Consider the following 20024-nt stretch of genomic DNA (forward strand, 5'->3'; position numbering starts at 1 on the left):
AGGAATAAATGGTCAATAAAAGTTCTGTGGCCAGACTTCCATATATGGTTTTTATTTGTGGTGAATAGTGATTAATCTGATGAACCCCTTAACTTCTTTATGTCGTCCATGTTTAAAAATGTGAGACATGCTATAGTGTAATGGGCTTCATTGACCTTCGGCTGTCGAACAAGGCGTGTAGTTTCCATTGCAAGATTCTGGATAATTGTTTTTTCACACTAAGGCATCTTGATGCCATATTTGATTAAGCGAATAGCGGTAAGTATAACTTTTAACAATCAGACTTTGGAATGACCAGATCTAAGGAAGCACATAGAGGCGTGTTTATTGTGTATCTCATCCTTAACCCTGCCTTGATATGGAAAATATCATCTCATGCTCGGTTAAATTTAGAGCTTGCTAAGACATTACCTAGAACATCAAAACACCTTAGGTGCGCCTTATTTATAATCTGGTTAACGAAGGTAGAAGGACAATACTATCTAATATTCATAACTTTTTCTCATAGTTCTTTATAATGCCTTTCCCTTTTCCTCATCGTACCTAGTTTTTATCTTACTAGTCTGTGTTAAACCTATTTCAATTACAAAATGGGGATCACTACACAATTTAAGATCTAAATTAGAAATTTGTTTACAGTAACACTACACCTCGCATGCATGAGGACATACTTTGCCTCGCTCCTAAACCTAAGATGAAATCGTATTAGATCGAGTGAAAAAATCTTATTGCCTTTGCATCTCAAGCTTATCGCGCCTTTGCTCCCACATTCCTTCTCCCTCTTAGTTTTCATCCACCATATTTTTGTCTCTTGCCTCTCTGTCGCTTATTCCTTTGCATTGATAGTCACATGTTTGATTTGATTGAAGAGATGTGTTTTCTTGTGGTCGAGTATGTTTACATAATACGAAGTAATATATCAATTGGCTAGGAAATCAACATAAAAAAGTTTCCAAGTCGTAAATGGTTGGTATCTCTTTTTATTGTTAAAAATGTTATTACTATGAAACTGGACCTGCCAATTATACATTAGGGTGCTTAACTTACCGTTATATTTCTCTTTTAGATGATATACCTAGCTTGTTCTGGTTGAGTAGGTTAGTCTTACATGGTATAAGTTCTGATCATACCATTAAGGGGGCGTTTGGTATGAGGTATTCAGGAAAGGGAACGATTCATTTTCATTCCCTTTCCTATTGTTAATGTTTGTTTGATCCCTTTTTCCATACCCTTTTTCAGTTTAGTTTTACCCCCTATTCCAGATTCCCCCAGCTCCTTATGGTATCTAAAACCCTTACCTTATTACGTCTTATCACCACCCCTTTTCAATCATCAACACTCACCACCAACACCCATCAACATTAGCAGTCCAGCACCACCACCGGCGACGGTGATGCACCGTCCTTTCGCCACACCACTTCAACAAGCTGGTGACCTCGTCCCACCACCCACCCACTCACGTTGGGATTCAGAACCTGACATTATAAAATCCACAACTAACCCTATAAAACACTCTACCACCCTTCGAAACCCTTTTCCCTACCTACCAGATTTGGTGTTTTAGGTGGTGGGAGAGGGGAGAGGGGGTTTTCGAGTGGTAGTGGAGGGGTTTTCAGGGTGGAAGGTGTATAGGGGATGGCATTATGGGTGTTTGATGGGGCTATTTTGGCGTGGTGAGGAGTCGGTGGCAGAGGAGTGTTTCTGGGGTATCAGCGCTGCCTCTGGTGCCGGTGTGGGAGGAGGGTGTAGGTGGTGGTGGGTGATGGCCGTGGAGGTGGTGTATGTTGGTTTTCATGGTGATGATTCCCTACCCATTAATATCCAACGAAACACTTCAGGGTATTAGAGGTGATCCCTTTCTTAGTGATATATCTAGTAAACTCTTTGATATAGTTTCCGTGATGTTCGGACATTTTAGGTACACTTTATTTATTCTGAGACACTCTTTTTTTCCTCTCTTTTTTTTTTTTTTCGTTTTTTATACTTTTATCGTATTCCCATTACATTGTTTTACGTCTCATTGATGCTCTCACATTTTTGGACTAATCTTATTGTTGAATCATGTAAACGGTGTTCCAATTTTTACACCTAAAATGTGAAGTAGTTTAATGTTTTTCAGTTAAAAATTCAGCTAGGTTTTTCAGTAAATTCTAACTCTCAAACCAATCGTTTGCATCATTCTCGCAGCGCTGTGTATATATAGCATCAGATGGAGGTCGTGTCTGCCGTCCACTTGTAATTGCTGACAAAGGTGTATCAAGGATCAAACAACATCATATGCAAGAGTTGGCGGTGAGTTAGATTTTAAGTTCGATATGACCTGCAAGTTTGCAATTATATGTTAATCATATCATTCTTCTCTCAATAGGATGGAGTGCGTACTTTTGATGGCTTCCTGCAGGAAGGTTTAATAGAATATCTTGATGTTAACGAGGAAAACAATGCCCTGGTTTGTCATGCCTTAACTTTATTAAAGGATAATTTTCAATTCTTTTATGGGATGTAAACTGACTCATACTTATGTTTGTTTGTTAGATTGCGTTGTATGAGGAAGAAGCAACATCAGAAACAACTCATTTTGAGATCGAACCCTTTACAATATTAGGTGTTATTGCTGGCTTAATTCCTTTTCCTCACCACAATCAATCACCCAGAAATACATACCAGGCATGCATTTTGTTCCTTAAGTCTGTTGAGTGGACAATATAATCCTACATGGTTTGTTTCAAAAGCCACATAATTTTGTCTTTATTCTTCTGGTAATTTGTATCTTGGTTTTCTTCCTTCCAGTGTGCTATGGGCAAGCAAGCCATGGGAAATATTGCGTATAATCAGGTCTGCGGCCTCTCCACATTTTTTCCCCTTTCCATTTCTGTTCTTTCTGCTGCAGAATTATTTTTCTGTTATCATGTTTATCAATGACCATAAAGTGAACCAATATTGTCTCTTAGTTTTGCAAGTGTGTGTAGTGTTTTGTGGGGGATTAAGGTTAGTGTAAGATAGTTCAAGGCTTATGTTTTGAAATGAACATTTTGGTAATTAAGGGCTTGTTTGGATTGGGAAATTCGGTCGGAAAGGAAGGGAGGAAAATAGGGATATCAAATCCCTTGTTCAGTTAGCAGATAAGATAAGAGTGAAACTGAGGGATCCGTACATCCGTTTTCCCTCCCCTAAGCCTCATCAAAATCTCTTAACATATAAAAAGATATCAAATCACTTTTGCATGTTTTCATATGAACATTAAAGGCCTAAGGGGGTCGTAAAAGAGTTTTCCCCCCAAATCTACTTCTGTGTTGGGTGGGATTTTGATTAGCTTGGGGAGAGAATGGCTCCACTCCATTTCCTTCTACCCTATTTGCTAGCAATGCTAACCAAGCAAGGGATTTTGAATCTCGCTCTCCCTCACATTCCTTTCCCACCAAACCCTCCACTCCAAACAAACCCTCTATATATCAAATCGCGGTGTCATTCTTTATTATAGTTTTGTATGTAGCATCATGGCTCATGCACCTATTTTATCCACGTATCACGACTACTTCATTTGCTTCATTATTCAATTGTGATGTACATTAAGATTCCTGTATAATTGTTCGTTCTTGTTTATGGGTTGTCCTTTTAATTTAGTTCGACAATAGGGTCAATTAGAGGAGAGCTTTAAATCTCACAAATGATATAGGGAAAAGGTGTCAATTGGTCTAGTGAAGTACTCCCTCCATCCCGGTGAATTGTTATCTATTTCAATTTTGGGCAAGTGGGCTAGTGTGTGCAAGTGGACATACTTTCTTTATTTTATTGGTCTATTTCACATTTTTTTTCTTTCCGTTGTCTTTGTGTAAAATGACATTGATATAATTCACCAGGACAAACAGAGTACCATTCAGTTGGCATAAAATTTGACAAATATTTTAACGTGGTTAATCAGCAAATAACCTATCTATGTCTCAAGTCAGGCGTGGGAAATTTTATTGATAGTCCCCAAAACATTTGTTTTTTTTTTACCTCAAAATATTGTAAAGTTGTACTATATTTAAGTTTTAGACTCATGTGTCTGACCCTGCTTTATCTTTATTTTGTCGGTCTTTCTAACGCCGTGTTTTTGAAGTTCTTGCTTGTAAATGTTTGTGTGAAGCAGCTTATTAAATTTGTCATTCTTTGTTGTTTTGTAGCTGAACCGGATGGATTCATTACTCTATCTTCTAGTATATCCTCAGCGGCCTTTGCTCACGACGAAAACAATCGAACTGGTTTGTTTGCTCTTATCCCCCACACCCTTCATTTACAATTTACTTTGATTATGTCAACACCACTATGTAAATGTATGTGCTCCTGAACCTGTCACCCCTTTGAACATGTGTGAATATGGAGTTTTCACAAGGTGGAAACCCACAACGACAAACTCAGGATGGCTGATCTTCGTTTGATTATTATCTTTTGTATATTTTCAGGTTAAATATGATAAACTTGGTGCTGGACAGAATGCAACTGTTGCTGTAATGAGCTATAGTGGATACGATATAGAGGATGCTATAGTTATGAACAAATCGTCATTGGATCGAGGTTTCGGCCGTTGTATAGTGATGAAAAAGTATTACTCAGCCGCCTGCACTTGACAGTACATTTATATATCTGTCAGTCTTACATGAAAGTTGACGTCTTTTTTCAACATGTGTTAGGAAAAATACAGTTATGCAGCGGTATGATAATAATATTGCTGAAAGAATATTGAAACCTACTAAAGAGGGATTTTTAGCAGAGAAGATGCAGGTGCGAAATCTATATATTGTGTCCGTGCAACTCATGCAGTGTAGCTTCATCCCTGTGAATTTTATTTGTATCTTTCCTGTTATCTTATTCGAAATGATTATGAAACTCAGAAAGTCTATGCTATTTTACATATTCAAAGTTTATATTGGTTGAGGCCTGAGGAGGTGTTATATGGTTATGTCTTGAAATATTGGTGGAGGATATGATGAAGTTCTGTTTATAGTACATTTATTTATCCTGTTTTTCATGTTGGTGCTGTTGTTTTATTTGTACTCACCTCATTATTTTTTTTCTTGTTTAGGCGTTAGATGATGATGGTATTGCTGCCCCAGGACAGATTATCCGACAAGATGACTTTTTAGTCAACAAACAGACACCAACAGTTACCAGGGGGCCTCCTCCTTCAAATAGGTGGTTATATAAAATTATAAAGACGTTTCTAATAATTTGGTCATTTTTGTTGTTCTATGCACTTGCATTATATATGCTTAAATTAGTCTAAGGTAGTTACGTGCCAAAAACTTCTTTTGATAACAATATGGATAATTAGAATTACATGACCCTTCCCTAGTGCCCAAAGGCTCCCACCTAGAACGGTTTTAAAAGGTCCTGAATGTACAGTCTTACCCCAGTGTACAAGGAGGGGTTGTTTTTTAATGACCCAAAATGAAAATTGCGTCAAGAATAGCTTCGATTAACTGCCTCTTTACTGTAGTATATCAGTGGTCCGCACTCCGAAGTAACTTGTCTGCATTTTTTAGTCAATATAGGGGATCCGCTTTGAAACATGGGGGTTTTGATGGAGACACAGCAGTTGTAGATAGAGCGGCACTTTTCTCTGACAAGAATGGCAATATGTGCATCAACTTTATTATTCGCCAAACTCGCCGACCAGAGGTAGTTGCATATTCCTTATATACCTGTGAAGTTTGTCAGTTATAGAATATTGACCGAGTATTTAACGCAGGTGGGCGATAAGTTCAGCAGCAGACATGGGCAGAAAGGTGTATGTGGTACTATTGTACAGCAGGAGGATTTTGTTTTTTCAGAACGTGGCATCTGCCCTGATTTGATTATGAATCCTCATGGTTTTCCAAGGTAATTTTACTTGAGCTAAATTTACAAGTTCTTAGTTTCTTTGTTCTTTTGTATGCTGTGTAAAAAAAGTAGCGGGGATGAGAATACCAATGAGTCTTTTTTCAGCAGCAGCTTTTCTAGCTATCACCCAGAGGTGGGAGAAGGTGATACATCAATGAATTAGTTTGTCCTGTTTATGCTTATAGTTGGGCGCTCTTCCTTGTTTATGGTGTCCGGACCTGTTTTACTTGTTTCTGGAACAAGTTCGAGTTTGTAGAATGATATGTAGCCTGAACTACTTCGAAATATAAAGATGATTGTTAGCAATCTGATCTGCCATTGAATTCTGTTCTAGTTTAGATAATTTGGCTTGACTTCAAGCCGGCTGAACTCCGAACCACGCAACGGAGATCTGGACCTGTGTGCCATATGCTTCTGTATTGTCCACACAAATGGTAGATTCGGATTCTGAGATAGAGGCTCTCTTTCACAAATATGCCGGATTGAAATCTAAGCTATGTAAGATGTATAGGAATTGATCTTTTATAGTCTGGATGGATGGTAATTTGCCTGAAAGGTATGAGACAGAAAGGGTAGCTGTGGGATCATGTTGTATTCTAGCAGTCTAGCTCTTCCACACTCCTCTTCCTCCGGCTCTTTTTCCACCGGTCATTTGTCTGGCATCATTATGGACATGCAGTTTCAGTCCAAAGATTTCGTTTGAGCTCTTTGAATGACTTTATTTCTCCCCTGACAATGCTGGTTCGATACAGCTTAAGAAATAGAGGTGAAAAAATATCACCTGCAAAACTTTCATTGCACTGTACATATGACTGTCACATGGCGAGTCCAAGCCCATCCTCCAGTTAACTGACAATATCACTGACCATACCACTGCTGATTTTGTGATTCTGTCAGGTTAAATTGAAAATGATTCCTAAATGTTGCCCCTTGCATCCCATTTATATTGTCCTTATTTGACTCTGGTGGTCATATGACATCTATTTTGTCGATTTTTTTGCAGCATATAATATGGAATTTGTTATTTCGAAAATCAAAATGACAAATCTTTCATTGTATCACAACATAGATTTGAGTAGTCGTTTGACCAACAAAGTCAAATAAGGACGTTAATTGAGGATGGATGTAGAATTGACATTGTAGAAATGACTTGATAGTGATGTTTAATAAGGACGTTAATTGAGGATGGATGTAGAATGACTTGATAGGTGATGTTTGCAGAAGTTGCCTTTCTTTGTTTGGGTGCTCACACACACACACACACACACACATACATGTACAGTCTGTGATGTGTCGTTTTTTGTAGTCGAATGACTGTAGGTAAGATGATAGAGCTTCTGGGAGGTAAAGCTGGAGTTTCATGTGGGCGTTTTCACTATGGAAGTGCCTTTGGGGAGCCAAGTGGTCATGCTGACAGAGTTGAAGTTATAAGGTATATTATGCTTCTTCGATGCAAGAACAAGTTTTCTAACGTGCTGTGTTCCTAAGACATTTTGTTTCCTTATCATAGTGAAAGCTTAGTGAAGCATGGATTCAGCTACAATGGAAAGGATCTTCTCTATTCAGGTCTTCCATCTAATCTGAACACTTTAAATTTTGCATCATAAAAAAGAGACATTTGATTTTCCCTTTGTATCACAGTCAAGTCATTTTTGTTGCTTCTGCCTTCACTTTCAGATTGTCACTATATTAGAATTTGAATAATAGAAACCAAGTCATCGATGTTTATAAATGATTTGTTGTGACCACTTAGAAATCATGTGGTCCATGTCGCACTCTTCCACAGTTCCACTTCAATTAACCTACTTTGATCTTCTGAGCCATGTCTTCATCGAAGTCCCCATCCTTTTGGATAAAAACATGAAAAAAAAAAAAATGTGGAAATATTTTTTCTAGGGTGCTTATTATCCATTAGCAAATCAACAAATCCTCTCAGTATTATTTTGTCCAGTTTTACTTTCGTAGTCTTAATGATGTCAACTTTGACCAAGTTTTCAAACTAAATTTTTGATGGTCAAACATTAATTGAAGCTACTTTTGTTAAAACAATGCATCTCAAACAATTCGCTGAAATAATAGTTGAATATATGACTGGCTCTGCTCTAAGCATCTTAAAACAGATGAGATGTTGTGCATATGTTTAATTCCTTCACCAGAGGGAAGTTCTCATTTTTCTGTATGTAGTCACTTTATGAATTTGGTTGATTCGGATAGCTCAAGCATTGAAATTATACTTTAAGACAAATAACATTAAGAATGAATAGCCTTGGGCTCCATTGAAAATGGAAAAACGAAATCATATTGCAAGAACCATTTTGAATTCATTACGATCGTGTTAGGCTGTAACGTGTTCTGTTTATTTGACTTTGCTGTAATTAATTATTGATTGACCAATTACTGTGATTATATGTTTGGTAGTGTTTAAAAATTTAGTTTTCGCCAGAGCTAATTGTTTGAAAGAAGGCCTAATCTATCTGCTTTTGCTTCAGGCATAACTGGCTGTCCACTGCAAGCATATATATTCATGGGACCAATTTACTACCAGAAATTGAAACATATGGTGAGATCTTCTACCCTTTTGAGTGATACGAAATGATACTTATTTCTTGGTATACAAAGGGATAGCCTCTTATAAATTGCTGATTCAAAGATTGTTCTGACCTCACTCTCAAGTCTCAATGCACTAGTTAAATTTGTGTCATCTTAATTTGGATTAGCCTCTTATAAACTACTAAGTGTCGCTTTTCGTCAAGGTCATGATGTCGGCTGTCGCAGCTTAATCTTGTTTAATGCGGCCAATGTTTCTGAAAAAAGGGGTAAAATTTCATAGTTGTTTTGAAAGCTGGAAATAATTACTACGGAGTAGTATATTATATTGGTTCAGAAAATCACAACTCACAAGAGGTCTGTCATGAACGATTCACGTGGTTCTTTCATGGAGCATTTTTCCCTTGCCATCTACTCCCTCCTTTCCGCTTGTATCGTTTGAATTGACTTTGGTGGTCAAACAATGTAGATTAACATGTTCTTGAATTATTCTTTGAGACAAATGCCTTCGTAAAAGATTATCTGTGAAAAACTTCAATTTTTATGTTGCACATAGGTTCTGGATAAAATGCATGCAAGAGGTTTCGGTCCCCGTAGCGGGCTAACTAGGCAGCCTACTGAAGGAAAGAGTAAAAATGGAGGTAATATTGATCTGGCACCTAACTGTGAAAATGTTTCATATTAGGAGTTCCTCTAACACTTGTTACATGCGCAGGACTAAGAGTTGGTGAAATGGAGCGTGATTGTTTGATTGCTTATGGCGCTAGTAATTTGATGTATGAACGTTTGATGATTTCTAGTGATCCTTTTACAGTTCAGGTAATTTTCTGTTCCTCTTTTCTTTGCAACTTATATATATGCAAATAGAAGGGGGATTTTTTTGAAGTTGAAAACCTTGTGGGCCGCTGCTCTCCACCCTATTAAGTTGAAAACCTTGTGTTTTAATCATGTCTCCATCTTATGGAAGTTCCACATCTTAATTTTCTTATCTAATCTAAATTCTCGAATTTGATACTCCTTTCAATGTAATTTGTTATACAATTTATATAGAACTTAGCTCCTCTTAAAATTCTACGTTCTATAATGTAATGTATTACCAACAAATGTTGCAATTTTTACATTTTAAAAGTAAAGTTTCTCTTGCGAAACAAATTTTTCTTGCATTGCATTGGCAATTGCATCAAATTATTCACGCCCCTCAGATATTTACTATCTTCCCTGTTTCCCGTTACTTTTTCTTTTATTTTAATTACTTCATAACCTTGAATAATTATAGAAAGATAGGAATAGACAATGGGAAATAAATATAGAAAGATAGGAACAGACAATTCATAGCCTTGAATTCGGACCTACAAATTTGGGCTTAGAATAGATTTTAGGCTTTTTTATATCCAAACCTAGCAGTAGTAGATTCGCACACCTAATTAATGGGTGGATTAAACCCCGACAACCTTACGTAAATGCTAAGTTTACTTTTTTCCATCTAGCAGCCGGATGATTAATCCAACGATTTACGTTTGTCGCAAACCTAGATTGATATTCAAACTTCAAAGTTCAAACGACATATTCTGTTAGTGTATTTATACACTACTTTTAATATGATTATAATGGATAAACCCTGTTTATTATTTCACTAATCTATAGCTATTTTTCAAAAGCCTATAGTCTTGAATTCTTGATTATATTCGCGTATGTGGCTGAAGCATGTTCTTTTTATGTCTTGGTTATTTATGTTGAGTTACTAATATGTTAAAATGACATCTTCTTGGATGGTCCTTCTTGACAAACAATTAGTCTCACTTCAGACGGATATGGGATATATCCGTCTAAAGTGTAGATCCCACTTGTTGTTTGTCTTATTATGAAAGTGGTGTGATATTTGACCCGGCTACAACTTTAGACGAATAGTGTCTGTCTAAAGTGAGAATTTGTGCTCGACAAATATCTTTGAAATGATAAAAATATGATGCATTGTTGTATGCAGGTTTGTAAACTGTGTGGACTGTTGGGGTACTACAACCACAAGTTGAAGGCTGGCATATGCAGTGCTTGTAAGAATGGTGACAACATATCGACCATGAAGTTGCCGTATGCCTGCAAGCTCCTCTTTCAGGTAAAAATAAAAATATTCTAATTATTGCCAACATTTATTTTTCAAGAATTCGTACATAATTTGGGTGTTAGAACCTAGACGACACACTCCAGCTTATATTCTCACGCTGAAAAAATCTTTCGAAGATGTAAAATTAAACAAGTTCAAACTGTTTTGTAGGCATCAAGGCGATATCAACGTTGATTCTTAAATTTCAATAACATTTATGGTATATACTTTATTTTAATGCAGGAACTGCAATCCATGAACATTGTTCCTCGTTTGAAGCTAGCTGATGCATGAGCCTTTCTGATTGAATACTGTGGCAGCCTGGCAGGGGTGAAGAGACGGAATGAATAGGTCCGTCCGCCCCTAAAAGAATTTATTCGTCAAGGAATTCACAAAAGCGTTCACAACACGCTACTGATCGTGTGTTTGAGGCACCGTAGGCCAGCTTTGCTATTACTATAGCAGTCGTGTGCATGGCCGTTGTACACATAGAACCTAGTGATAACTAGTTAAGCCATTATTGACAAGGAAGATCATTTGATTGCCGGTATCCTGGAGGATGTTCGTGATCGCTTCAATTTTTGCTTGAGTCTAAGTTTTATTCCTAGGAATCTTAACATTATAGCGCATGGTTTGGCTAAACAAGCCTTGCGTCTGTAGAACCCTTATTTTACAGCTGTCAAAAAAAAAACTAGTTAAGCCATTATTGAAATGCCTCATGTATTATCGATTAGGCAGTAAACCAGAACAACATATACAGTATGTTAATACTCCAATAGGGCATTGAAGCCAGTATTAGCCACCTCTTCACAATTCATTTTTAAAGACGGAACTTATCATCCATTGTCGATTTTATGATAATCGTTTGCAAATCATTAGACCCCAATGGGGGCTCCTCATTACCGCAAGCGTATTCTGCTCATCATGACTATGAAACACACGGCTTAGGAGTAACGATTTACAACCTTGAGTTTTTCGGCAAATTTATGATCTTGTTTTCGGTAGTTGCCTGATTGTATTTCTGCAACATTATTACAGCACAACATAGCAAATGACGATGTTTTTTCCAGTGCATTCTATAAGTTACGAGATACATCTTGCAGGGCAAGTGACCAAAGAGCTTTTCATCAGGGGGACTGTTCATAGTTTATACATACATTCAGCCATGCTCAATCCACAAGGGGCGGTAAACTAATCTACAGAACCTTACACCAAATTTATTATTACATAACATTCAGCTAAACCCTAAACCCTTCGAGAGGCTTTGTGCATCTTAAACCTCTAAACATTGCATACAGACTTGATATACAAAATTTGACAAACATTATAACCTAGACCATTGACAAAAGCATACTCACCGGAACTCCAAAGCAGTCTAGTTAGTAGTAGTACCACAGGTGGAAGCCTCGATCGGGTGGGATCAGGAGGATTGCAGAATGCGGACCTTTTGATGATGGCCACCTAAAATAGAGGGATTATTTTATGTTTATTATAACCATAGTGAGCAATTTTCACGTTCCCATGGGCCACAGGGCCTGCAACACGGTTAAGCTGCAGACAATTAAAAAGTCTGCATCAGCCAATGCAAGTACTTGTAATACAAAGGATAACCAAAACGCCTGTATAGTCCAATGAAAAGGGAAGAGAATAGCAAATACAAAACGTAGTTCATCAGTCGCTATACTGATGACGTGCCTGGCCAATATTAAGCCTTATCTTGGAGATTTGACAAATGTATGGCAACTGCCACAGACCCATGGTATTAGATACTGGCTCTTAGGTAATGTATAGACCAATAATTGAGGATTTTTAACAAGTAATATTCAGCCAACACAGTACGCAACTACACATAGAACTTGTACTTGATATTTTGCATTGAATTGAGAGTCCATGGTATCAAATTGCGGTATCAGAATCGATTGCAGCAATTGTTTCGGTATAGTATAACGCCAATTATCAAGTGTGTCGGTCAAATATCAACTACAGAGTATTCTTTAGAGATCCTCCTTACTAATTAAGAAAATACTCCCTCCAATCCACTATTTTCTTCCCTATTTCCGTAAACGGATTATTCCGGCTTTCTTCCCTATTTCTTTTTTTGGGTTGATTTGTGTGGTTCAAATTCATAACATGTGGGGTAGTGTGTTTTATGTGGTCCAAATTCAATTTCTTATTTCTTGTGCAAAAAGGAAAGGGGAAGAAAATGGTGAATTGGACGGAGTAGCAGATAAGCTTGAGGTATAACGTATGGCTGGTATGAACAATAATAAAGCAAGGTGTATTAACGATATTTTTTTCTTGCCATCTTGTCATAGCGACATCATCAACCATTGAATATTACTGGAGTCACGACTGATATCTCATTTTAACACCATGAAGGCATGCACACAACAGCCTTGTCCCTTTAAAATAGACAAATTGTTCCCGTAGATCATCCCTTTCTTTGAGCTCCTAATATGTTAAGGCCACTTCCTTCATTAACACTCCTTATTCAGCTAAAAAGAATGCATGAAAAGTTGTGCAGGAAGCCTAACACAAAGCGGTAGGGGAGCAAATAATTCAGACTGCACAAGCATAAAAGTTGCTACCCCCATCCCATTTATATTATCCCCATTTGACTATGGATCAAAATTAAGATTTAGTGATGGAAAATCATTGTTATCCCCTTAAAAAATTGCATGTAGGATGTAGAGATACCATATTACCCTAACCTTTGTCGTTCAGATCAACAGAAAGACCGAAATTCTTCAGAGGATTTTGCTTCGTCTCAATTACTGTATGTGGAACCCCAAGTTGGCTTGTAGTACTAGTATTGCTCTCAGAACTCTGTCTGATAATAACTGGTGACTTCAGATGATGGTTCAAGTACATGTCCGGGCAAGAAGAAGTTCCAATTTTCCTCTTCATCTTGAATTTCCCCCTAAAATTTCAGAATCATAGAAAAAAGTATCACAAACAGATACAATATGCGTAAGAAATAAAAGTATTCAGGCCAAACAAGATACCTATCTTTTCTCTTGTCTAAGTATCTCCGCAATGAGACCTGTCTGTTTGTCTGGCCTTCAACATCTGACATGCAGTAGAAAAAGTTGGCATAACCTCAATGTATTAAGCGAAGGAAAATATGATTCTAAACATCAGATTGTATGTAAAGCCACAGTTATTCAGCGGGATACTAGGACACTGTAGATATATTAAAATTCTAGGAGTAGACTAGAACATAAATATTTGAACAAATGCATGGCGGCTTTAATGATGATGTTGCTGTTATTGTCCAGAGAATTAATTTAGTTTTTCTCCAAATGAGAAAAAGGGATCTGACTTAGTGCATTTCTAATACAACCAGTTGATTCCCCATTTGGGAGAAGAGAGAGTACGAAAAAGATACTCCCTTCGTCCCAACCATTTGCTCACTGCCTTTGATTAAAATACTCTTCACGGAGAATAAAAAGGGTAAACAAATGAATGGGATGGAGGGAGTAAATGCTTTACTTCACCAGTAACAAATTCAATCCCAGCACTTCTTGATCAAATTCATCTCCTAAGTTATTGGTTTCGAATGCACAAAATTGAACAGATATATCAGGGTCGATACTACCTGCTAGCATGGACTGGAAACTTGGTGCATCTGGAGTAGCCAAATTAAGTTTAACATTTGAATTAGGTTGTTGACATGCGTTCGCATTTGGAAGATTCTCATCACTTGGCTCATCCTGACAAAACTGAATAGGGCTAGCTGCCAGATGCATTATCGAACATGCCTGCTGTAACAGCTAAGAATATTAGATGAAAAAACAAGCATGAATAACAACAATGTGTCACTGATATCCACATCCTGTCATTGTTTTCCAAATAGAGGGAGTACCTTATCAACAGGGATTCCGTCACTAACATTGACCTTGCCACTATAGAAAATTGTTATTTGATCAACTTGTAAATCGGGTGGATTTTTGCATCTGCAGAGAAAATAATGTCAAAAAGAAGTAAATGATCAGTTCCTTTCGAAAGAAAAGGTAAGAAGTCAGTACACAGAGCAAGTCCAAAACAAGGTGGTGGATGGGAGGGAGATGAAATGTTAACGCTTTCCTTACAACGGAAATTGTCCCCCTCCATTTCCCTCCCCTACACGCCACTCTTTTCCCTTCAACTCTCCATCCCAAACAAGGCGTAAATCTCTAACGGCCCCCCACCCCAATGAAAGTAATAAGTGCAATATCTGTTACACTGCAACCAGACAAGCAATAACATGCACAACTAATAGATGACAAAAACCTGTCGGTATCGTGTTGGATGTCATCAGCACGACACTCCCCTTTTCTCAAAAAGTCCAAACCTTCTGGCCCTTCGTGCTGATTCGGACATCTGTCCTCCCCATCCTCTGTCACTGACTCTTCTATTTCAGCTGGACTTCGATCCTTTACCGAGCAAGATGTATTAGAATTCACCTACAAATCGCATACAAAATTCAAAATATACCATTCCAGCGGATATGTTTATGCTTCATTATAGCATAAATTCAGGAGTGATAAACCTACCATAATCAAAGCCCTCAGATACTCGAATGAATATTAAAAATATGGTTCATTACAATCTTGCCGATAGAAACTATTGACTAAACATTAAAATAGCGCAGAACGCAATCAACTTAAGCATCAGCTACACCCAAATTCTTATCAAGCTAGATAAATACTTCCTTTGATCTTCCCATGTCAAACTTTCGAGCTACCAAAAATGACTTTAAATGTTCATATTGGAGTAACTTTAAACTAGGCCAACATAACAGCTTCTCTAGATTCTTTCAGTTAATTAAATTGTTTCACAAACTTACTAAGCTTCTTCACAAACTTCTTGAGTTACTTGTAACTTGTTAGACTACTTCCCAAACTTATCAAGCTTCTTTACAAAGTTACTAAGCCGGGAGTAAAGCTCCTCGTGAAGGTATTGAGCTACTTTACATAGCTACAGACCTAATAATTGAGCTCGTTTGTAAACGAATTGAGCTCATTACAAACCTAATCGAGTTAGCTCTTTCTATACAGGAGTCGAGCTCCTTCACAAAGTTACCAAGTTACTAAGCTCAGTAAGCTCGAAAAGCAGTTCAACTCTGTAGCTTAGCAAGAGCACTAATAATTCAACCCTTGAAAACTCGAGACTACTCTAATTCTCATTACTCAATCAATTAACAGGCAAAATACAAAAACCTAAGCATATACATAACCAGCATTGTAAATAAAACAATTAAACGGTGACGAACACACTGCAATACACATTAATCACCCACAGTAACAGCATAATTAGCGGTTTTGACAGCGGCGAAAGCCAAAGAAGAATCAAGCAGAAGCGATTTAAGCATATATATATAACCAGCATTTTAAATAAACTAAATAAAGAACAAGAAACACACTGCGTAACAAATTAATCACTCACAGTAACAGCATAATTAGCGGTTTTGACAGCGGCGAAAGCTGGAGAAGGATCAAGCAGCGATTTAAGAGAAATAACTTGTTGAATCGCCTGAGATTTGTTCCACGAAGGTCGTCTCATACCTATATATACAAAATACAACAACAATTACCAAATCAAAACACAATTACTGCTCATAATATACTCCATTAAAGCACGAAGCTCCATTAATGGCGGAAATGAAGAAAGTTAGTTACCTTTTTCTTTGAGAAAACGACGGCAATCTTCGCGAGTGAGTTGAGAAATGTCGTCTTCTGTGAGATCGTATACCGGTTTGTAGAGGATGGATTTGACGGCCGGCGACGTCGTTGTAGTGGCGGTGGCGCCGCCGTTCATGGCGGCGCGCGCGGTGGAGAGAGAATAGAGGAGGAAGAGAAAGAGAGTGGTGAGTTAAACTGTTCAAGTGAGGGTAGTTGGGAGTTGGGACACTTCACCCTAAGCTGACACGTACTGTCTAATTTCAACCACCATGTTATATACTTCCTCCATTCAACTCCACTCTACCACTTTCTTTTTTCACGTTTGCCAACGCGTGTTTTACGCGCTAAATATCGTTGACTACGTATTTGCAAAAATTATAAAAGTTAGATATTTTTAATGTACTCGTAAAGACGAATCAAACAAGATCCCACATGAATATATTGCCGCTTACGTATCGAGAGAAAATCGAAATTGAATACACAATCGTGAATAGTGCACAAAAATGAAATAGGTAGAGTGGAGTTGAATGGAGGAAGTACAATGAACCGTCTTTCAACGTAAAACGGTTTGTTAAGAGCATCCGCAAAGGTTAGGCTCCCCATAATTTCTCTTTCCTTTTTTTATTTGTCCACCTCATTTTCCACTAACTTTTCTATTTACCCTCCCCATTTCATAACTACATTAATGCAACAATGGGGTTCCCCAATTTACACACACAAATTTGGGAAGCTCCCCAAAAGTAACAAAAATTGCCTTACTTTTTTGTTGGGAACCTTCCCTAAAAACAGTGGAACCCAAAAAAATGGGGAGGTTGGTGCAACAATGGGGTTGCTCATTTAAGGAAAGAGAAGGCAAAAGGGGAGCTTATTTCCCTCCTTTGCGGATGCTCTAAGACCATCTACAACAAAAAGATCTATGCCTAAACATGATATTTTTACGTTCATCACCATACAGCAACAAAAAGTATTAATCTAAAAATGACTTTTTGTCACTCTCATCCAAATGTGATGAGTTTGACAATGAGTTGTAGGTGTTGGTAAGTATTTTTTTTTAATTTTTTTAATGTGATCTTGTTGTTGACTGGAAGCAAAGACCAATTTAACATTAATTGTTGTTGTGTAAAGTTTTTGCAAAAAAAATCATCTTGTGATAAGATGAGATGGAGGGGTTGAGAACCCACAAAAAACAACAAAAAGTTTTTGTTGTTGTGGATGCTCTAATTGGCTAAAAAATCGTTTTTTATTACTCTCTCCGTCCGTCAGTTGTTTACGTATTCTATTTTAAGGTTTTTATTCATTTGTTTACTTTTTTATATTGTTATGTAACTTTTTTTTTTATGAGTAACTTGATTATACACGTTTATTATGTCTACTTGTTATCCAATAACTAATACAACAAATAGTCTTCTCCTCTTTCTTTAATTTTTGTGCCAAATCAAAGATAAACAAATGATTGAGGCGCAAAAAAGTACTACTAGTAACAAATGATTATACTCATTTTTAAAATAATCGATACTCAATTTATGATCATTTGTACTCCCTTTGTTTCAATATGTCTTTAATTATAATACCTCTCACAAAAAAAAAAAATTAAAAAAAAAAAGAGACAAATGAGGTGTAGTGTGATGGCTCGGATCGTCAGAAGGGGTGAGTAAATCAATGTTGATGCAGGTGTGAAGAGGGATTGCGTTGGGATGTGGTTGTACGTCGAAATGAGGGTATGTGAAGTGGTGGACTGGTCGAACATTGGCATGACTAATAGGGAAGTAAACGAGTCAAGTCGAGCACGAACCAGCTTGTGCTCAAGAAAAAAAAAAATCGAGCTCGAGCTTAAAAAAAAAGAGCTCATTACCATGCACGCGAGTTTTAACCCTAGCTCGAGTCAAGTTCGAGTTCAACATGAGTCTATATATAATTTTGAAATTATTGTTTTTTTTTTTCCTTTCAATGTTTTCAATAACAAGATTCGAAGGTTATATATATAATATTGGACAAATCAATGAAAACATTTGATATGGTTATACGAATATATACCGATAATAAATGTTTTTATAAAATAAAAACAATGTATTATTTTATCATACAAGTTTCGAGCTATTCGCAAGTATTTCGAGCTAACTCAGCGTTAGCTAGGCTTAACTCATTAAAGGGGTGTTTGGTTGGGCCTGAGGGTATTGGAATGGAGTGAAATTGAATGGATTTGACTATTTGAGTCATTCTAGTATTTGATTAAACCATTTTGGAATAAAAATTCACTTTTTCTTTTTGTCGCCCAAAAATTACTAATATCGCCCGTGTGAATTACTAAATTACCCCTATACAATTAGATCCTTACAAAATTACCCTCTAAAGTCAACACTCTATTACTACCAAATTAGTACGTTTAGTCGTTTACACTCCTCCCCACCAGACTACTTGATTTGAGAACCTTTTAACCATTTGACGACGATGATGGCTAACGACAGCGGCAGTGGCGGCAACAACAACAACACCAAAGGCAATTTACTTTATTTAATTTTAATTCATTTAATTGAATTGTAGTAAAATTAATAGAGTCGGGTAATTTAATTGCAAAATCTGGATATTTGGTTGTATAATTTGTGATTGAGTGTGTAAATTCCATACTCAAATAGTCGAATAATCAATTAATTCGCAATTGAGTAAGTAAATTCCATACCCGGTTGAGTCTTCTAATCCAGCATAAAGAAAAAAAAAGAAAATTAACGTTTCAAACAAAAAAATGAGACGCAAGGATATCGTGTAAATAAGACGAAAGAACTATGGATGTGTCGTGTAAATCAGACGACGAAGCCGTGGTCATGTCAGTGCAAAGCAGATGACGAGTTTGTGGTCATGTCATGTAAATTACACGACGACACCGTGGATATGTCGTTTGGTCTACACGATCCCACGACGGTCGTGTCCTGATTGGGCCACGAACGACCTTCACGTTAGGAGTCACGCACGAACACCCACCTTCAACCCTTACCGGTCACCGGAAAAGTGCAATGACAGTCTGATGTTCAACTACGGTGCATAATTCTACGTCCACTATAGTCCATACACATAAATAATAAATCTGCTAATGAAGATCGGAAACAAAAATTGAAGAAATTGTACGATCGAATCCGATTAATGTACCTCGTTTCTAGCTTGTGAATCGTTGTCGTTCGTGATTGAAAATTTTACTCCTGTAATTGAGTTATTAGGTTGGAGATAAATAAGAGAGGAGATATAATTGGAAAGTAAAAAATGAAATAGACTAAGCTCTAAGGGTAGAATTGGAAAGTCAATGTCATATTTCGGGCGATATTAGTAAAACACGGGCGACAAAAAGCAGCTCCCTAAAAATTTCACCACAACTCCTTTGAATCCCATATCTACCTTCTCCCTTACGTTAACTTCATTCCTTCTTCCATGCAATTCTAAAGTGAAGAAACACAAGAAATAATATGTATACAGTATGCACTCGTTCTAAATCCATTCCCCCCAAGGCATGTTATTCTATTCTAATTCAATATGACCTCTTGAACCAAAAGCTCCCCAAGTTATCGAGTCGAGCTCGAACTTGAACCAAACTCGCACGAGCCGAACTAAAGTTGCTTGCGAATTGTTTTGTCTCACTATCACTCACACCCCTATGCGTGAGAGTGGAGCAAAGAAAAGCTAAAGCTATAACGGTAATAGCTTTTGGAATGGATTGGAATGGATTCAAGCCATTCCAATGTTTGGTTGGAGCATTTTGGAATGGAGTTAGATACCTGATGGATTATAACTCCATTCCAACCCCTTGGAATCTCATACCCATCCTTCTCCTCAAGATTCCAACTCCATTCCATCCCACACATTAT

The 20024-nt window shown here is 37.3% G+C and overlaps 2 protein-coding genes across 16 annotated transcripts in view; one reads left to right on the forward strand and one right to left on the reverse strand.

Annotated features, from left to right (window-relative positions):
- Positions 1-11339, forward strand: part of LOC141619203 (DNA-directed RNA polymerase III subunit 2-like) — a 28083-nt gene extending 16744 nt beyond the window's left edge. For 3 of the 6 annotated variants that reach the window (XR_012531620.1, XR_012531621.1, XR_012531623.1), the window contains 18 exons: positions 2188-2292; positions 2369-2449; positions 2536-2667; positions 2791-2835; positions 4167-4244; positions 4446-4585; positions 4674-4764; positions 5066-5175; positions 5526-5661; positions 5732-5862; positions 7169-7294; positions 7373-7428; positions 8352-8422; positions 8966-9050; positions 9125-9228; positions 10394-10522; positions 10754-11018; positions 11206-11339. Coding sequence is in view for 3 of the 6 variants with exons in the window: in XM_074436228.1 (XP_074292329.1) it covers positions 2188-2292; positions 2369-2449; positions 2536-2667; positions 2791-2835; positions 4167-4244; positions 4446-4585; positions 4674-4764; positions 5066-5175; positions 5526-5661; positions 5732-5862; positions 7169-7294; positions 7373-7428; positions 8352-8422; positions 8966-9050; positions 9125-9228; positions 10394-10522; positions 10754-10804 (1671 nt within the window). In the remaining 3 variants the exon portion in view is untranslated. Of the gene's footprint in view, positions 1-2187; positions 2293-2368; positions 2450-2535; positions 2668-2790; positions 2836-4166; positions 4245-4445; positions 4586-4673; positions 4765-5065; positions 5176-5525; positions 5662-5731; positions 5863-7168; positions 7295-7372; positions 7429-8351; positions 8423-8965; positions 9051-9124; positions 9229-10393; positions 10523-10753 lie in introns of all 6 variants that reach the window. The other 3 variants (XM_074436228.1, XM_074436229.1, XM_074436230.1) reach the window with 1 other exon arrangement.
- A 268-nt stretch (positions 11340-11607) lies between these two features.
- LOC141619204 (protein TIFY 4B) lies at positions 11608-16453 on the reverse strand. Of its 10 annotated transcripts, none has more exons than XR_012531626.1 (8): positions 16171-16453; positions 15938-16056; positions 14783-14925; positions 14376-14466; positions 14109-14274; positions 13516-13579; positions 12694-13430; positions 11608-12535 (listed from the first exon to the last, which is right to left on the reverse strand). XR_012531626.1 is itself a non-coding variant. In XM_074436236.1 (8 exons), exons 1-8 carry the CDS (start codon positions 16307-16309, stop codon positions 12057-12059), a joined length of 933 nt encoding a protein of 310 aa, XP_074292337.1. In that variant the 5' UTR covers positions 16310-16453; the 3' UTR covers positions 11608-12056. The 10 variants fall into 10 exon arrangements, 7 of the variants coding, with proteins under 7 accessions (XP_074292337.1, XP_074292336.1, XP_074292334.1 ...); XR_012531625.1 differs by having other exon boundaries at positions 14109-14271; positions 14783-14955; XR_012531624.1 differs by having other exon boundaries at positions 14783-14955.
- Between the last annotated feature and the right edge of the window lie 3571 nt (positions 16454-20024).

Source organism: Silene latifolia, chromosome X, assembly GCF_048544455.1.
Source record: "Silene latifolia isolate original U9 population chromosome X, ASM4854445v1, whole genome shotgun sequence".
In the NCBI taxonomy this organism is placed as follows: domain Eukaryota; kingdom Viridiplantae; phylum Streptophyta; class Magnoliopsida; order Caryophyllales; family Caryophyllaceae; genus Silene; species Silene latifolia.